Below are 20634 nucleotides of genomic sequence, written 5' to 3' on the forward strand. Positions count from 1 at the left end.
TTATACATATCTCATCAATGTCAATCTAAGAAATTTTAGCATTAATCAAATAAATTAATTAAAAAAATAAATATATTTTTTAATTGAAAATGAAATTTGGCCTAAAAACTTATATAAGATGTGTGAGAACAAAGATTGACATGTGATTATATATATAAAAAGCGGTATAATGTGTTTTTGTTGTTGATGTTTTTCACTTTTAGTTTCCAAGAGAAGTTTGATTGGTTTTTTAGTATTAAGTAATAACATGACATTTACATTGATACTCGTATGAATTGTAGTATGACATATAAGGATAAAAAAAGTTAAATCATTTGACAGTTATTATAATCTAACCTATGTCATGCTCAAGTCAAGTCACACTTTTTTTAAAAAATAAAATAAATCAGCTGAATATTTTTATTAATGTTTATTTAAATTAAAAAGTAAGATTCATCAGTAAAAAAGTCTTTTAAGTCTAACAAATCAACCTATTCAAATAAATATAAATAAATATTTGTTGTTAGTATTATTATACCAAATTTTTTATTAGGATAAAAAATATTAAATTTGTTACAATGTATTAAAATTTTATATTTACTCACCTTTTTAAATGTTAAAGCATGTTGAATTACATAAAATTCAAACTTAAGCTTATATTATATTGAAAGAAAATTTTATTTCCTATACATATATGCCTTATTATAAAATATATTTTTAAATTAGTTATAATGAATGACAAAATTTTAAAATATGCCTATATTGTATAAACAAATTAAACTCAATTCTTATAAAAGTTAACATACCTATTTTTTTTTATCTCTATTATAATGTTAAATTATCACAAACTACAACTTTAAAACAAATTTATAGGTCAGATTAAACTTTTATATAAGTCAATTAGGTCTTTAAAAAAATGCCTATATCAAGTAAACAAGTTATAAGACCGAGAGCCATATATTTTTAAGTAAAATTAACCTCAGGCCTAACAAAATTTATAATGTGTGTGGATTGATAGGATAAAACTATAATGAGTGTAAAATCATACTAAGTTCATTATAAAACCAATTATTAATTGCTTCTAAAATCAGTGAGTATAACTCAACCAATTCAAACACACATTTATACTGTTTTATTCAATTTATACCTCTATTAGTCTAATTTTACCCCTATTAGCATGACAATGATTTTAAACTATTTCATGCTAAAAGTCACTATAATATTTCTTGCAAAACTGTTAGATGCTATTATTTGAATTATTCTATACTTAGTAATTAATTTTTACATAACTTATATTATTATTTTACATTATAATTTATTTTTATTACATGTTCACATAATTGCTGTATTAATCAGTTAATTAATAAATTAATATTTTACCCAAAATAAATCATGTTATTATTTTTTTTATTTTTGGTTATCAGAATATTTACAACAACTTTCAATCAACTAAATTAAATCCTCTTGACTCATATTATTATTATTTAAATAGTAATAATAATTTCTCCCTCCCTCTCTTTCACTCTCCAGCACGGTGGTAGTTGGACGTTATTCAAATTGGCCCACCTATTTGAGAGCTTCTTTATTTTGTTTTTTACTTCTACCATTTTTTTTAATGCATTTTTTGGTTCAAACCCAGAGTTTCTGAAAGAGATGGAATTCCAACATCATCAACACCTACATTTTGTGCTGCATTTTATTGTGGCGACCTGGTCAATTGGTCACACAGACAAGACAAGACAACACCCTCTGCTGTTTCATTTTCACGTTGGTACTTAACCTGTGTCACACACCCATGTGCTACTTTCTGATTTGTTCTTAGTCTTTGTTTCAAAGTTTGAGCCTTTTTGCATTTTGGCTTCAGGTTTGCTTCTCTTTCTCAGGTATTATTCTCTAGTTTCAAAGGGTCGTTTCTGAATTTGGTTTCTGCTTTAGTTTAATATAGCTGCTGGGATTGTTTTTGGACTTGAGAGTTAGAGATGCATGCATGAGGTTGTTTTTGGATTCATTTCAATGAATGTTTCTTTTTGTTTTTATGATAGGCAAATGTTAGTTTGTTAGAATGTTAGTTTTTGTTTGCAGAAGTGATCAAATCCATGACCTTTCTCTTTCTCTCCTTCTCCCTTAACCATCCAATCCACCTTATATCTCCATGAATGTTTCTTACTTGGAATGAGATAATATTATCAGCATGATTTCAGCACAAATATGCCTTGATTGCCTGCATCATCGTGAAGCAAATTTGTAGGAATCTGTTTGGACTTAGGAGCTGATTGACAAGAATCTTTTTGTATATATCAATGAAGGGTAGAGATTTCTCTCGAGTTTTCACAACTTGGTTTTTGTTGTTATCAGGGAGTGAAAAGTACACCGCTTAGTTCATGAGAGATATTTGAGTGTTCTAGTGATTTTTTGCATTCCTGGGATGCATCTTTCAAAGAGTTTCAAGCATGGAGTTGTTTTCCTCTTGTGGTTCTGCTGCTATTTGCTGCATGCTGCTGGGCAGAATAACATCACTGATCCCGTTGAAGGTATGTTTTTCTCCTTTTTTTTTGGTATTCCCTTATTGCTTGGCTTCTATTAGGCATGTACTCAATATTAAAAACCATTTGTGTATCAACTTAAGTTTTTGGTTAGTTGGTTCATGACATGATATAAGAGTCTCTATAACTAAATTGTTTAGTTTAGAGTTTGATTCTTGTCTTCCCTATTCCTCTAAGTACAATAGAATTAAAAGGTTGAATTTAAGCATAGGGTAGGTGGACTTGTGCATTAACCATGCTTTAAGCTCAAAGAACCCTTGTGTGATGGGCAAGTTAGGGATGTACTATTTAAAGACATTCATTTCACCCATCGACTTAAGCTTTTGAGATACTTGGTTCATATTGCTAGCTTCTCTTTATGGTATACACGCGTTTGTGGAAGTGGTAGCTCTTCTCTTGGGGAGCACTTTCTTTAATATGCCATGGCATATATTAATAAAAGTTTCCAGCATATTAATAATTTCTCCGTGTATAATTATCATCTAAAAGATCACTAGTAAAATTACTAAAAGTACAAAATCTGCAGATACAATATTCATGTGTCCCTTACAAGTTACAACAATAATATCCATTATCCAGATTTATTACAAAATTTGAGAAATGAAAATAGAGAACCCATTGCTACAATAAAAGGAAAAAAAAAATGGGCACAAGCTGTAAACTATTGCTTATAATGTGTATTGTTTTTTTTTATCCGCAAAAATAATATTATATATTAGATGAGTTTCAGTACAAGACTGATTTTTACAATCACCAATGAAGTCTCCCATGTGGAGGTTTGGTTCTCTAATGATGATATGATGTTCTTCTCATTTGAATTAACATGCAGTTGACGCATTGAGAGCCATTAAGAGGCGTTTGATTGATCCTAATGGAAATTTGAGCAATTGGGAAGATAGAGACCCGTGTACATCAAGGTGGAAAGGAGTTTTGTGCTTCAATGAAACAAAAGAGGATGGCTATCTGCATGTTGAAGAATTGTATGAATTCTATCTTCTACTCCACATTTCTATTTCATAAATGACATAATAACATTTTCAGGCTTCCATTTCCTTTGTCTATCTTTTATTAATCTCTTCTTTTATGTTGCAAATAGATTAACAGTCTTATGTTGTGGGTCAAGCACTTCCTTGCTCGATAGTTTATGCTCAGTATAGTAGAAATAAATATAATCACCTAAGCAGGATGAGAATTGTGGGCCAAGTGTACTTCTTTATGATGATCTTTTCAGCATAATTTGATGAGTTTACATGTCTTGATCAATCTAGTTCATCAATTGCCTTTTAATTCAATGCTATACTATTTAATGCAGAGCTATCAATCTCTGTTTGAGAATTGAGAGCTTTCTTTTTTCACTGCTACTCCCTTATTAAGTTTGTTTTTTTTCTTGTCTGTAGGCAATTACTGAGATTGAACTTGTTCGGAACTTTGGCACCAGATCTTGGCAAATTAACTTATATGAAAAGATTGTAAGACAGTATTTGCTTTGATTTTAGAAATGGCAAATATTCTGAACAATTTTCAGTTTAGCATTATTAGATGCCATTTTCGCTTGTGTAGTAGATTTCACTCATTTGAGTGTTTTCTCCCTTTTGCAACTTTTAATTACCTTCTTCCTCTGATCCATGCTTTCTAAAGGAACTTTATGTGGAACAACATAAGTGGGAGTATTCCAAAGGAAGTTGGCAATATCACATCTTTGGAACTCTTGTAAGTTGAGCCTTCCTGTTAGGCATGTATGTTAGTCTTCATATGATTAAATACGTCAGTTGTTATTACCTTGGTATATTTTTTTTAAAACCTTTTTTAGACTTATTAATGCACAAACATCCTTGTCATTGCTATAATTCAGAATTGATCTTATAAATAATTGAATTAAACACTGTTTCCTATAGGGTAGAAAGATAAATTTAAATGGTTCTACAAGTAAAAGAGTGGTGATTTAACAAGAAGAGTTACATCATCTCTGCATTCTTTCTCATCAAATATATTTTTTCACAGGCTTCTGAATGGAAATAACTTAACAGGATCACTACCAGAGGAGATTGGCTATCTTCCAAACCTGGATAGAATACAAATTGATCAGAACCAAATATCCGGACCTATACCTACGTCATTTGCAAACCTGAACAAGACAAAGCACTTGTAAGGTTCTTAACAATGAAAAAGTAGTTAAAGAATGACCACTCTTGTTCTTTTTACACGAACTCTTTTATTTCTCAACATTTTTGTTATGACCAAAAAAATGGAAAGAAAATAATGTTTATCTTTTTCACCTCCAATGGAGCAGCCACATGAACAATAATTCACTTAGTGGACAAATCCCACCGGAGCTTTCCCGATTACCAAAGCTTGTTCACCTGTAAGTTGGTTATTAGTAATCATTGACATAACTGCTGCTACTAACATATTTTCAGTGTTTTTTTAATCCTTAATTATCATGCCTATATCTTGTTCACAAGATGCATCTCTGGCCCTGCAGTCTTCTCGACAACAACAACTTATCTGGATATCTTCCCCGTGAGCTGGCTGATATGCCAAGCTTACTTATCATGTAGGTTTCCTATTCTTTATGTAATATATGAGTGTCAGCGCATATAGTTTTATTTTATTTTGGATGAAAAAACACATAGAGCTAGTTTGGAGAGACATCTCAACAAGAACTTGCAGGAGTGGTGAAAATAAAATGAATAATTTTTTTATGGTGTTCTGCTTAGTACTACCTCTGCCCCTAAATGTAAGACCCATTTAACTAATTCACAATTATCAAGAAAGTTAGTTGATTTAGTTAGTAGCATTAAATTTGTTAACAATTTATAATATATTTTTTTTAAATTACTCTTAAAATTATTGGACCCCTAATTAATTAATGTGTACTAGACTGCTAGTCATCTTTTTCAATCTTCATAGACACATAGAAGGAAATAAGGATTTATCTAACTTCGAATATATGAATATATCTCAGAATAATTTAGAGTATCTTAGATTATCTTTAGGATTGATTTCCTCGTTTAATTAAGATTAGATAAGGTTTAGTACTTTATGTTTTGCATGCTGTGACACATATAGCACACCATATTAAGTTAATATCAATTTTGGAGTGTTTAGTCTCTACTCTCTACTTTTGCTCTCTATACACGTAAAACCCCTATAACTTCAACAACAATTGTGTTACTATATGTTTAGAATATATACTGATCGGAGAAGTTGCAAAGCTATGGATTTTCCTTCAATGCTGTTGGAAAACCACCCTATTGTGGTCACCTCTAGCTTGCCGTAATTACGGTCTCTTTGGAACACCTTCATTCCCTAGCTCCGAGGAGGTGTGCTTAGTCCCACATTGACTATAGATATTGCTAATATAATCCATATGAAGTTTGTGTTATATTCACTATAGATGTTGGTTTTGTGGTACAGGTAGACCCTAAGCCTAAATTCTAATATGGTATGTATCAAAGATTCTCCTAGATCCATTGTTGGGCCACTCACATTGCCATCTTTAGACCCATAGCCTTGGGCGTGAGGGTGTGTGTTTAGTCTCACATCCACAAGAGATATGGCCAATGTAACCCTTCATAAATCATGGGCAATCCCTCTCTTTATAAGTTGATTTTGTGGGGTTGAGTTAGGCCTTATGCCTAAATTCTAAGAAATGTCATTTGATAGTTAGTTCTAGATCAATCTTTGGTTGTGAGAAGTGAAATTTCTAGGCAAGTGGTGGAAAATGTAGGACAGGAACACTGAGTGCTTTGCCAGCTATGTAATCTATCATAGATTTTTGATACATCAATATTAAAAAATTGATACTTTCGTCATTGTAGAACTTTTTAATCCTTTTTTTACATTTACTGCTTTTAAATTGTTGTCCGTTTCAACAAATATTCCTTGTCGTGTAATTGGGTTTTTGAAGTGTTTCTTTATCTTCTTGTTCTTGCAGTCAACTTGATAACAATAACTTTGAGGGAAATAGCATTCCTGATACATATGCCAACATGTCAAAGTTGTTGAAGATGTAAGTGAATTCTGTTATTCCTTCTCTTTAAGTAGGTTTTGCAAATGCAATGAGTGAAGTTGAGGTTCCTGAGGCTTTATTTTAAATTTTAGGTGTGATGTAGCAATTTGAGATACTATAACTTTTGTGATTGATTTCTTATATGTAGGAGAAGCAATCATACAAGAGAAAATGTTGGCCAAGATATATAAACAGGAAAAAAATGTTTTAAAAAAATGCTTGTGGAAATCATGAGAATACAGTTGACTACATGGTAGAACACCATATATTGTCATGCACATAGTCATAAACTCCATGTTTGTCATGGATGAATGCTAAGCTTATGGAAGAAGCTTGCAGAGTTGCAGTGAAAGAAAATAATAAAGGAAGCAAGTGAATAGCATAGAATGATGACTTGCAGAAATTGGTTATTACAACAGATTATATAGTAGTTATAAGAATAACTAACCCCACTAATTGTAGTTACATGAGATTAACCAATTAACCAACTCTAGTTACAATGTTCTATGCCAAGACCCCCCCTCAAGCTAGGAATGGATGTTAGACACTCCTAGCTTGGAATACAAAAACTGAAATGCACCAGGCATGATAGCCTTAGTGTAAATGTGTGACACCCTCTATCCCGACATATAAAAAAAAATAAAACATATAAAAATATTGATCAACAAATTCACGTGGGTAAAAGGTTCATATTCACTTCACTATCATCAAATAAGACTTATTAAAAACATATTCGGCTCAAAACAAGGCCGTCAAAATTTACAAAAAAATGTTTTATTAAATCAGTGAGGTAAAATAAAATAAAATAATATCATGCAATTAAAGTAAAAACACATTCCCAATGTCACATCCTATTAGAACATTGTGTCCCAACGTCCTTCAACACAAGATTCTTTAAAGTTATCCACCTAGTCATCTGCTCCCACGAACACAAGGTTCGAGATCATCATAGGATCCAAACACAAATAGCACACATGGAGTGAGTTATCACAAAAAAAATAACAAAACAAATAAACAAGACGTAATCAAAATAAATTATGGAAATATTTATAACATAACTCAACTTAATACAACCCACGTCACTTCACCACTTTATCTTTAAAATTAGTTTTTCAATCACTAATCACATTACACATGAATCACACACTCGAGTCAAGATGCAATAACACTAATTAACTTCATAATAAACAATTAGCAAGCGTTATGCAACAATTATACTAAGACTCAAGCTTACATGCAATGTGATACCATGTTAGTGAAAAACCTCCCTGGGGCGCTTAGGAGTACATAACAAGACACACCACACAATGAGTATGTCAGGTCACTCTCACTAAGTAAAATTATAAGGTGACCAGTCAGGGTCATTCCATTTTGCGAGAATGAGCTAATCATATGAGATCAACATAGGTTTAAAGGACCACTCAAACCGAGTGTCTTTACTCCCAAGGCCTAAACTCCGAAGAATCCGTTAGGGCCTCACCTTCCTGATTCAAGTTCAACTCCTAAAATAGTTTTTTTTTTGCAAGCAGACACTGCTCATGAATTATATAATACCCATGACCTCACACTCGTGTTTCAAATACATTTAACATATAGCGCTACAATTTAACACGGTTCCTAACTAGGAACTTACACTTTCTCTTTAACACTGTGCATAAATAGTTTTTTCAATATAAACACTGATCGGGTTATTGTATAATTCACAGCTCACAACACAATTATTGTCACATCCAATGTTAAACACACACACTTATTCACAACCAAATATCATGCCCATAATTTAACATCTCATAATGTCACAATCCACCATCACAAGTTTACATGTATCTCAGAAATTAACACATGTTCAACTTTGTACTTATACTCAATTTCAACAATAATATTATAAGTAGGTACTACTCATGAATTATACAATACTCATGATCTCACACTCGTGTTTCAAACACGTTTAACACATTGCGCTACAATTTAACACTGGTTCCTAACTAGGAAACCTACATTTTTCCTTTAACACTGTGCATCAACATTTTTCTTAAGATAAACACTTGTTGAGTTATTGTATAATTCACCGCTCACAACACAAGTAATGTTACATCAAGTGTTAACCACACACTTATTCACAACTAAAACTCATGTTCACAACTTCACATCTCATTATGTCACAATCAACCATCTCATGTCTACGTGTATCTCGCAATTTAACAATTCAACTTTGCACTTATATTCAATCTCCATAACAATATTATAATCTCAAAGTAATATATTATTCTACAATTCATCATATATTCAATTTATCACTTATATACAATTTCAATCACAATTTCATAATCTCAATATAACTATTTATTATGCTAATCTTATTCAAAACACAAACAAATTATACAAAAAATATTTCTCAATTTACGAGGAGTAAAACCCCTCAAACAATTTCACATAATCATACAAGAAGAATTTTAATACAATAAGCATCCCAAAATAAATCTCAATTTGATCCTTTAAGAACCCTTACACATGTTCATTCTAACCTCAATTGCGATAAACTCATCCCTTACCTCCAAGCGGGCTCACGTGTGTATTGTGACAACAATAGTTGCATCTCTAGCGGTTTCCTGAGATTCCTCAAGTTTTTCCTCTAACTACTCTGATGGGGTTCTCAAACGTTAGAGAGAAGAAAAAGGGATTGAAGTCTTCATTTCACTGTCTAGGTGTGATGAGTATTTCTCCCTCCACAGACGTTATTTTTCAAATACCAACGGTGAAGATTTGAGGAAATAAATCTTGAACCACATATCAAAATTTCACGACAATTCAACGGTTGACGAGTTCGGGGTTGTAGTTTTATTGAGACAGTTTTGGGTTTTTGCGGGAAAAGAAAAAGCTACGATGAAAAGGGTATTTCTTTGAGATCTGACATGTTTTCGTAATTCCCAACGGTGAGAATGTTCAAAAATGAGTTTCAAACTTTGTACTCAAATTTCACGATGATCCAATAGTGAATGAGTCTGAGATCGTCGTTTTTCTGAGAGATTTAGTGGTATGCGGGAAAAAGAGAGAGTTTTGGGAGGAGGAGAAGGGAAAACGAAATTGAGAGGGAGAGGAGGCGTAGAGAGTATCATCAGAAAACTGACCTAAGATGCATCTATTTATAGCTAGGGTACTCACAACCTATTATTTACTCTATTTTTTCTTTGTTTATTATTTTATAAACAAATACTCTATTTTATTTTCTATAAAATGAATAAATCAAATATCTTTTTCTTTTTCTTTTCCTTCAAACCATTATTTTAATTAATAACATCATTTCTCCTTATTTATTTAATTATAAAAATCTTACCATTTTCTAAAACTCTATTTTTTTTTACTAAAAAACCTCTTAAATTTATTTACGAAAAATGAGAAGTTACAAAATGTTTGCTAGTTGATTTGCAGAAGAAATAGGAAGAAGCTTCACAAGACCATTCAACACTTTCTCATGAACAATATGGCAGTCAATCTCAATGTGTTTGGTCCTCTCACGAAAAACAAGATTAGCTGCTATATGAAGAGCATATTTGTTATCACAATATAGGACAACAGGGTTATGAAATTTGATCTTAAATTCTTTGAGCAAGTAAGTAAGCCATTGTAGCTCATAAGTAGCACTTGCTAAAGCCTGATATTCAGTCTTAGAGGAGCTTCTGGAAATAGTAGCTTGTTTCTTAGACTTCCATGAAATTAATGAATCACCAATGTAGAAAGCATAGCCAGTGATAGATCGTATAGTATCAATGCAACCGACCCAATCTGAATCACTAGCAGCAGACATAAAAATCCCTGCACCTGGAGTCCCCTTGAGGTATTTGAGTATTTGAAAAGCAGCTTGCTTATGATTAGAAGTGGGATTAGTAACAAATTGACATAGATGCTACACTGCATAAGGGATATCTGGCCTAGCATTTGTCAAATAAATCAATCTCCCAATTAATCTCCTATAAGAAGAGGCTTCCTCTGTTGAAAGTAGAAGTCCTGAGTGTTGGTGCAGTTTAGATATGTAATCAGGAGTAGACATTGGCTTAGATCCAAGCATGCTAGAATCATTAAGAATGTCCAGTGCATACTTCCTTTGACAAAGATTGATACCATTAGAACTTCTGGCTACCTCAAAGCTCGGGAAATACCTTAAATCTCCCAAATCCTTTATTCTGAAAGTATCATCCAACAAATGGGTAACCCTTTGAATCTCAGATAAGTTATTGCCTGATAAGACAATGCCATCAACATAGACTAACAAGACATCAATTCTGTGAGAACCATGTCTAATAAACAAAGAGTGATCAGAAGCACATTGTTTGTATCCATGTGAAACTAGAAAGGATGAGAGTCTGGCATACCATTGTCTACTGGCTTGCTTCAAACCATATAAGGACCTTTGAAGCTTGCAGACCTGTCCGGGTCTGGCCACTTTCATACCCTGAGGAATGTCCATGTACACTTCTCCATGCAAATGAACATGTAAAAAGGCATTGCTCACATCCAAGTGCTTGAGATACCATTGATTGATTGCAGCTAAAGCCAGTAAAAGTCTCACTGTGGTCAGTTTAGCCACTGGAGAGAAAGTGTCTAGATAGTCATGTCCTTCTACTTGAGTGTATCCCTTGGCCACCAATTTGGCTTTATACCTCTCTATTGAACTATCAGATCTATGCTTGACTTTATACACCCATCTATAACCAATTGCTGATTTGTGCTTAGGAAGATCAGTAAGAACCCAAGCATTATTGAGTTCTAGTGCTTTGATCTCTACATTCATGGCCTCAATCCAATTAGGATCTCGAGATGCTTCACTGTATGACTGTGGTTCAACACTGTGTGATAGAGGAAACAATATTGATAGGAGGGAGATAATATGAACTGAATGTTTAAAGATTGATCTTGCAGTGATGAATTGTCTATCATGATGAAGGAATCAAAAGGAAGTCAAAGAAGAAACGAAATCAGAGAGTTGTGCAGTAGAGCTCTTCAATGGAAGAGCTCTGATACCATCATAAACTCCATGTCTGCCGTGGATGAATGCTAAGCTTATGGAAGAAGCTTGCAGAGAAAGAAAACGATAAAGGAAGCAAGTGAATAGCATTGAATGAATTGGCTAACAGAAATTGGTTATTACAACAGATTATATAGTTAGTTATAAGAATAACTAACTACACTAACTATAGTTACATGAGATTAACCAATTAACCAACTCTAGTTACAATGTTCTATGCTAAGACATAGAGTATTAGTATTTTGACTCAATTAGTTTGAATCAGTTTTGTGGCAAAAACCTATCTGATTTAATCATAAAAGAAAACTTGCAACTTGGTTTGGATAAGTTTTGGAATAGTATCAAATCTATACTTACCCATCCAATCTTCATCATTTGGATTGGGTCAGATATTTTTTTAAATAAATAAATTAAGAAGACTATTTTTTGATGAGCAACCAAATGAAATTTCATAAACTATAGTAAGAGTAGAGTCCCAAACCAATACATGAATTCTAGTGGCTACTTTTTCACTAATGGGACAACACTTATTAGATAAAAATCAAATACATAATAAAATTCTTATAAAAATCTCTGTCAAAGTAGTATATCTCATCATAAATCATAACTTAGTCTATATTACAAATCACAAGTCAAAATAATTTCAAGTTTATTTGAGAGTAAAATATGAAAGCTAATAAGTTTAGTATGTTTGTGGTTCGGTTTTGAACATGACAACTGAAAACCGAACTTAATTTAATAATAAAATATGGTTTCTTCAGTTATTCAGTTAAGGGTTTGTTCTTGAATACCGCTAGCTGGATGATGGCACACTATCACTCTGCATACTCTTCTCCTATCCTCTGCCTAATAAAATTTCTCGACAAAGAAAATTTAATTTGGTCGAGGAGAAGGGTTTGGTGTCAAGGTTGACTGTCTAAATCACTAAATGTTGTTATTGGTTTCTTGGTATTATCAGGAGCCTTAGGAATTGCAATTTGCGAGGACCACTTCCTGATTTAAGAAGGATACCTCACCTTCTTTATCTGTAAGTTCAGTTATCTGTATTTGATTGTTCCTGAGAAATGTAAATATTGTATTGTATATGTCTGGAAAAGAAAAAGTCTAGTGCAGCTTGTAACTGTGTTTACTGACTACTATTTGTGAAATTCCAGTGACCTCAGTTTCAACCAGTTGAATGGATCGATTCCTCCGAATAAGCTTTCTGAAAATATCACAACCATGTGAGAATCTCAATCATTTAATCTTTCATTGATTGATTTTACATTTAATTTTTTGAATTCTACATGTCAATATGTCAATATTTTCCTTGTATGTTTGTTGGCCAAAGCAAATTTATAGAATGTGATAATATGATTAGTTTTTTACCTCATGGGATATGTGCAGTGATTTATCAAACAACCTCCTTACTGGAAATATTCCATCCTACTTTGCTGATCTTCCACGTCTTCAGAAATTGTAAGTTGTTTCTTGTTTTAACCTATTTTCTTCTACGTAAAGCTATATTACATACTATAAGCCAAACAAGAGTTACTACTATCTATCACCTTATCTCACTTGCAGATCATGTATTGAATTACTTATGATATGTTTTATATTGAATTATCAAACTTTTATATTTCCTATTTAATCAATCATGTTATAAATAAATGGTTTTTACTAATATCATCTATGGGGCAGGTCACTTGCAAACAATTCATTGGATGGCACTGTTTCTTCCTCCATTTGGCAGAATAAGACTTTAAATGGAACAGAAAAATTTTTCTTGTAAGATCTGAAGTGATAAATTGCATAATTGTGGGAATTTTACTATGCTAATATCATTGATTCATCTGTATTTCCCTCTGCAGTAGATGCTACTCAGTACTGGGTTTTTGTATTTTAGTTTGCTGAGCATGAGTTTCTAATCTTGCAGGGAGTTGGAAAATAATAATCTTACAACCATATCAGGCAGTATTGATCTTCCTCCAAATGTCACAGTTGGGTACGGTTCTAAATTTACTAGCTATTGTGCAGTTTGTTCTGAAATCATTGTAGTTGAGACTGAAGATTTTCATGTATTTTTTCTCCTTGTTATGCATGTTCAAAAGATTAGTGTCATTTTGCTGAAGGTCAAGAATTTAACATTAGATTAAGCATATATTCCATCATTTTTAAAGAGCTTCACATGTTATTATTTGAAAATTACTGTATTTCAGGCTTAATGGAAATCCCCTTTGCTCAAATATAACCCTGATTCAGTTCTGTGGATCTGAAGCTGCTACTGTAACAAATGGCTCATTAACAACAAATTTCAGTTCCTGTCCCCCTCAAGGATGCCCTCCTCCTTTTGAATACACTGTGGATTGTTTCTGTGCGCTTCCATTGATTGTTTTCTATCGGTTGAAAAGTCCTGGATTTACAAACTTTCTTCCATATTTGAATGGATTTAAGGACTACATGACTCATGGTCTTGAAATATCTTTTGATCAGCTAGAATATGATTTTTATTGGCAAGTAGGACCTCGACTGAAAATGGATTTGAAGTTTTTTCCTCCATATCTTAATAACACTAGTAATCATACTTTCAATGAAAGCGAGCTCCTACGGATCAAAAGCAAGTTCACAGGATGGCTAATTCCAGACAATGATACGTTTGGGCCTTATGAACTGATTGGCTTCAATCTTTTGGGTTCTTACCAGGATGGTAAGTCTCTGAAACTTCTCCACATTTTCTTTAGCTCGATAAACATGGGTCAGAATATTATAGTAAGAAAAACAATGCCGACACAAATTTTTTATCTACTGATCTGTATCAATAGAATATAAGATTAGACATGAGACAATCAGGAAATAGATAGTGCAGATGCGCTGACCCCCTTCAAGTCTCATCTCTATTAATTTAGTTGTTCATATATGGTTGCACTTGATTTTCTTAAAAAATGAAGGACTAGAGAGCACAAAAATACTTGTTCCATGTTTGACTTTAAAAATTGTCATGTGAGAGAACAAAACATAAGATGAAGCACAAGAGAAAAGTTACTTAAGGAACCAAAGGACAACTCCCAATCTTTTCTTCTCCTTGAGTCTCCCCTTCTCTTCTTCAATCCTCCTGCTCCATACTTTCTTGCCTTCTACATAGTGGCCTTTTCTGCTTCCCCTTGTTTTCCAATTGAATATCTCTGTTACTCTTACAACCAAAACCCTAATATCCATGGATAGCCTACAAGCCATATACAAAGACTAAGAAGATGAAGGGTCACTTACAACCAAAACACTAATGCATCATTTGTGCTATCCCCTGACAGCTTCCACATTGCCTTTCTGTTTTAGGTATTGAACCATTAGATTTTTATCAAAAGGAGAGGATCTTGCATCATGCAGATTTTGTCCACTTTCTCCAGTTTTCCATGTTTGGGAAATTCCTCTTTTTCAACCTCCATCTGTGTCCTAATTAGGCTTCTTATGCTGCATTCAGTTGCTATAGCTTTTGTGGTGATAAATAATATTAAAGTGTGAAAATAATTGAATGATAAAAATGTCAAAATTTTGTGCCTTTTCTTAGTGCAAACCAAACGTTAACTGCACAAAAAGCATTGTAGTAAATTTTTAATTGTTTTGTCTAGAACTTGTGTACCATTATCAATCAGTAGAACAAAAAGTTGTGTTCTCACTCAACTACTTGTACTATGATGTTATGCTTCTACTGTTGTGCATTAGATCCCCCCCCCCCCCCCCCCCCCCCCAAAAAAAAAGAAGATATTGCAAATGTTAAGCTAATAATTTTCAATCTTCCTATTATCAAATTAGCTTTTTCTCCATATGCATGCTTCGCATGTCAAAGTTTGCATAAATAACAGATTTTGCTTTATGTAAGTGAGCCCTCTAACTGACATCTATCTGATTATTCCTCAATAGATATTCTGATTTCCTCATCCTAATGATTTGGAGATGCTTTAGCAAAAATGAAACAACTATAAATTGCATGATTCAGATGCAGTGTTGAGTTCAAGAGTATATTGTATGTGTTGTGAGTATATGACTGTCCTCATACTGCTCGTTATTCTTGCAGTGATTCCCACGAGATCTGAATCACAGAATATACGTACGGGTGTGCTGGTTGGCATAGTCATAGGGGCAATTGCCTGTGCAGTGACGTTATCTGCAATTGTTACCATTCTTATTTTGAGAATAAAATTGAGAGATTATCATGCCGTTTCCAAGCAACGTCATGGTGAGTTTTGTATCATGAATTAACACGTGCATTCCCATTTTTCTCTTTAACTTGTCTCAAGCTCTCCGCCTCTATAACAATGAGAAGCTTGATGTTACAGTGTGATATTTTATTTTTGCCTGAAAATTTAGTAATCTTTTAATGTCATCTAAAATACTCTTGCTGTTTTCCAATTGACCTTTGGGACTGTTTCTGTTCACATGTTACCATAATAAATTGGTTTCTTGAAATAAAAGACCCATGTTAAGCCAGCTACTAAAGCCTATTCTTGCATTCATTGATAAATGTCCTTTGATTTTTTTTCCTTTTTTTAGTTATTAAGAGAAATTTGATTAGAGACAAAAGAGAGAAAGTACAACTAGGAGGAATGGAGGAGGTTAAGATACCATGAACTTAATCCTACATACAATAAGGAACATGAAAAAAATTGAATGCAGCAAAGCTCCCAGTCTTTGCAAATCAGAATTCAGAAATAGCAATGCTCTTGTGAACAGCTATGAATAGAACACCAAAAGTAGCTCTATCCCATAACCAGCATATGGGAAAAGAGACACCCTTTTTTTTTGCGAGTGGAGAGGGGGGGTTGCATTGATAAGATACAAGACATTAAAAAGATAAGGCTTCTGTCATTGAATTTTTAAACTGTGCCTAATCAGGGTTGAAAAATCATTTGGAGAATCAAAAAGAGGTTTAGCTCAAGACAATCATGTAAGAAGTCTTATTGATTTAGCTGGTTAACTCTTGTAACATTAGAGATGCTTATGTATTTGAGCAGCTCATTCGGAACACGTGATAAATATATGAAGTTGCAGGTTGCTACAAATCCACTTTTACCCCTTCATATCTTGACTATGAACATGAGCCTAGTTCGTAAATTGGATATTTTATAACAGAAGGTGCAAATACCGCAGCATTGCATATACTTGTTTTTAATGTTTGTCAAAATGTATAAACAATTTAACTGCAGTTCAGATATTCATCTATAAGCTCTAAAGATATAGTTTACACTTGCTGTAAAAGTACTAGTTTTTTTCAATGTTTTCCTATCAGAACCTTAACATTCTCAGAGTGAAATTATATCCACTTTTTCTTCCTGTTTTGAACTTGTTTGATTGGAATTTAAAAAAAAATATGTGGTACCATGTATTTACTGTTACAAAGCATATCTGATTGGTTATCATGAATGGCTTTATTTATAAAATCTATTAACATAGACTTATGTTTATTTGCAGCATCTAAAATCTCTATAAAAATTGATGGTGTAAGGGCCTTTACTTATGGAGAATTGTCCTTTGCCACAAACAATTTCAGCATCTCTGCTCAAGTTGGACAAGGGGGCTATGGGAAGGTTTATAAAGGGGTTCTTTCTGATGGCACAGTTGTTGCCATAAAACGTGCACAAGAGGGATCCCTGCAGGGTGAGAAGGAGTTCCTTACAGAAATATCATTACTATCAAGGTTACATCATCGCAACCTCGTGTCTCTGATTGGATACTGTGATGAAGAAGGTGAACAGGTAATTTTTGTTTCCAAATTCAGAAAATTTAACTCTAGCCATATTTTATTTTAGTACTTTTAATGATTATCTTGGATTCTTGATGTTGTTTGTGGAAGCTTTAATATCCACTAATCTCATAGCTCATCGCCACCATTTAACTCTGGGAGGATATTATTTTACCAAAATTAGGATATAAACGCGAGTTAACAGCTTGGCTAGAATGACTTTAAAAAGAAGTTAAACGCAGTCACAACACACATCCAGCTGTTCTTGAAGTTTGGATTTTGAAGAGTCATTCCTAAAACAAGGGTTTATTTGATATTTCATATAACATAAACTTTCTTTAGCTTCTAACCTTGGGAGGATGTATCATTCTAGTCCTTGCTGTCCTTTCAGAAAATTTTGGTGTTATAAACTCCCTTTCATTCTTCTTTCTTTCTGACTCTATTGAATTTCTTCCATTTGTCTTGTTGCTTCATGCTTGCAGATGCTGGTTTATGAATTTATGTCTAATGGCACATTGAGGGATCACCTTTCTGGTATACATTATGTTCTTATTTTCTGATCTTAAATTATTAATTATTTTTGTGGTTCCATTGCTTTATTCTGATGAATTAGTAGTCACAGATGCTGTGTACATTTTCCTTTTCTCTAAGCTCAATGATGCAGATAATTTGTTTTACAGAAATTGTGTGCCTAAGTCCCTTTTTATGTTATCTATCTTAAGAGTGTGCTATAATGTATACAGTTACAGCTAAAGATCCTCTGACTTTTGCAATGAGATTGAAGATCGCGCTAGGGGCAGCTAAAGGTCTTATGTATCTACACACAGAAGCTGATCCTCCAATATTTCACCGAGATGTAAAGGCCAGCAACATATTATTGGACTCTAAGTTTTCCGCGAAAGTGGCTGATTTTGGACTCTCACGGCTTGCCCCAGTTCCAGACATGGAAGGAGTTGTGCCTGGTCATGTATCTACAGTGGTAAAGGGGACCCCGGTAAGGCTTTCATGATTGGTTTTGGTTTTGCTAAATTGTGCACTTGTATATTAAGTACAAGATTGGCAATCATATTGTTGCAATACTAACTGCACTAGTTTTGTACTACAAATATAAGCCAGCTCTGTAATGCTACTAACATGAAAAGGTTCTTAACTTCAATATTCTAACACTTGATACCTATAAATTTGTCTCTAAATCTCTGTCCAGGATATCAATTTTGAAAAAACTTAGGAGGATGCTGACATAATTATGGCCAATGTTAGGAGTATTTCTTTGGGGAAAAGAACAGGTGTTGAAGCTTGAAAGGTTGGGTCTAGGGTCCCCTATTCAAATGGTATCAGAGCTTGCTGTGATAGCCCCAAGTCCTACATTGGATGAATTTGAGAATAATGGTTAGGCTAGCCATTTAGGTCATGTCATGTCATGTTCACCCCAGTTGCCCTGGTCCAATTAAGCTTGAGTGTAACAAATAGTATCCCAGCTCTGACCACTTGGAAGTGTGTATGGATTTTGGAAGATTGGTTTTATTTATTTAATGAATTTTTACCATTTGTTTTTCACTGTTTTGAACATGCAGGGTTACCTTGATCCAGAGTACTTCTTAACTCATAAGTTGACTGACAAGAGTGATGTTTATAGTCTTGGTGTCGTATTTCTGGAACTTTTGACAGGGATGCATCCTATCTCACATGGCAAAAATATTGTTAGAGAGGTATTTTCTTATCTTAGAACTTGTTTTCTCTCCCTATTCCCTAGTGTGATTGGATCAAACTGTGATCAACAGTTGGATGTTCAATCTATGCTGTTTGTTTTGTACATCTGTTTTTCAAAAATTATTCTTCTTCTGCTGTATTGTTATATTTTGCCTTCATATTGTTCATGAGTGTTGCCTTTGTAATTGAATCATGTCACCTCAATAGAAAGAGAGAGAGAGAGAGAGAGAGAGAGAGAGACCCTTCCTCTCTACAGGATTATATAGATCCATTTGTTGTCAATGTCAATTCTTTGATTCTTTCCGTTTCTTCATCTACACCGGTTCTGTTTTTTGTTATCAAATCTTTACTTGGATCATTTTTTGCTTAGCGATGTCCAACTATTATTCCATTAGTCTAAGGTTTTGGGTAAACAGAACTGAGTAAGTATTTGCTAACATCTAGGTTGAATCAAATTAAACAATTTCCAAGTAACGTGTATCCTTTTGTCATGTAAATATTCCTTCTATCATTTCCCATGTCTTAAGATATCAAATAACAGAGTGCTTGACACTATCACTTCTCTAAATCTTTGAGCCCCTTAAATGAATCTCAATATTTCGAGGGATTAGCCTCTGACTTTCAGCCAAGGGATGCCTAAGTTCACCCAAAAAATAATAGAGTGCTTGACAATATCACTTATCCGAATCTTTTTCAGGTGAACGTTGCATACCAATCTGGCGTGATATTTTCAATTATCGATGGACGAATGGGGTCTTATCCATCTGAGCATGTGGAGAAATTTTTGACTTTGGCCATGAAGTGTTGCGAAGATGAGCCAGAGGCACGGCCTAGTATGACAGAAGTGGTAAGAGAGCTTGAGAACATATGGTCTACAATGCCGGAATCAGATACCAAGAGAGCTGAATTTATATCCAGTGATTCTGGCAAAGCAGACAGTCACAGTACACCATCTTCATCTTCTGCCTCTGCTTCTGTTATGAAGACTCCTTTTGTATCAGGAGATGTGTCAGGTAGTGACCTTGTTAGTGGAGTGATACCAAGCATCAAGCCAAGATAGAACTATAGAAGTTGAAAATGATTACCTTCATCAGTTATGGTAGATCCAATGTGAGTTTGTCATTGCCCTGTGCATTAAATAATGTGACCATATATGGTACTACTTTTCATTCTCTTCTTTGTACAATATGATTGACTGATAGAGCCCTGGCTGGTAAATAACATCGATTTTGTACACCATTTAAGCTGACGAAGATCTAGATGCAGGGCCAATTAAGTACTAGGGAATTGAGGAGGTATAAGGTTGATCTAGTGGTGAAAGAAGAAGGAAAGGGAGGAAAAGCCATAGGTTTGAATCTCCGGTTAATAAAAAACTAACGTCTGATATTTATCGATAAAAAGAGTACTAGAGAATTAAATTCCGTTCCAAGTAGTTTATTCAAACATTTGAATTAGAGCACTTGTTATTTAAAAGCTTTTCTTTTAGGCAAGTTTATGCAAATTACTAAAGCTCTTCATCAGTCACAACTAACCTAGTCATAATGGTTAAAAGCATTAAGTTCTGATTTTCTTATTGAACCATGTTCATAAATCAAAAGTTTAAATTAACAGTTATTTACTTATATTGATACTATATATTATAACTTTATAT

General features: G+C 33.5%; 1 protein-coding gene across 3 annotated transcripts; it reads left to right on the forward strand.

Moving 5' to 3' along the window:
• Window positions 1-1638: 1638 nt before the first annotated feature.
• On the forward strand, window positions 1639-20383 carry LOC114375985 (probable LRR receptor-like serine/threonine-protein kinase At1g06840). 3 transcript variants are annotated; one of them, XM_028333875.1, is made up of 21 exons: window positions 1639-1843; window positions 2335-2510; window positions 3352-3502; window positions 3920-3991; window positions 4161-4232; window positions 4524-4667; window positions 4813-4884; window positions 5005-5076; window positions 6460-6534; window positions 12516-12584; window positions 12712-12780; window positions 12944-13015; window positions 13238-13324; window positions 13473-13541; window positions 13756-14243; window positions 15609-15770; window positions 17003-17286; window positions 17756-17807; window positions 18017-18267; window positions 18848-18982; window positions 19681-20383. In XM_028333875.1, exons 2-21 carry the CDS (start codon window positions 2405-2407, stop codon window positions 20041-20043), a joined length of 2865 nt encoding a protein of 954 aa, XP_028189676.1. In that variant the 5' UTR covers window positions 1639-1843; window positions 2335-2404; the 3' UTR covers window positions 20044-20383. The 3 variants fall into 3 exon arrangements, with proteins under 3 accessions (XP_028189676.1, XP_028189675.1, XP_028189677.1); XM_028333874.1 differs by having other exon boundaries at window positions 1640-1862; XM_028333876.1 differs by lacking the exon at window positions 1639-1843 and adding an exon at window positions 1951-1971.
• Window positions 20384-20634: the final 251 nt, after the last annotated feature.

Source organism: Glycine soja, chromosome 11, assembly GCF_004193775.1.
Source record: "Glycine soja cultivar W05 chromosome 11, ASM419377v2, whole genome shotgun sequence".
Lineage (NCBI taxonomy): Eukaryota > Viridiplantae > Streptophyta > Magnoliopsida > Fabales > Fabaceae > Glycine > Glycine soja.

What these genes read in the sequence shown, in the direction of transcription:
- LOC114375985 (XM_028333875.1), top strand. Translation starts at nt 2,405, where the DNA reads ATGCATCTTTCAAAGAGTTTCAAGCATGGAGTTGTTTTCCTCTTGTGG. An exon ending in ATCACATCTTTGGAACTCTT is followed by an intron (nt 4,233 to 4,523) that starts GTAAGTTGAGCC and finishes ATTTTTTCACAG; the next exon opens with GCTTCTGAATGGAAATAACT. An exon ending in ATGCCAAGCTTACTTATCAT is followed by an intron (nt 5,077 to 6,459) that starts GTAGGTTTCCTA and finishes TTGTTCTTGCAG; the next exon opens with TCAACTTGATAACAATAACT.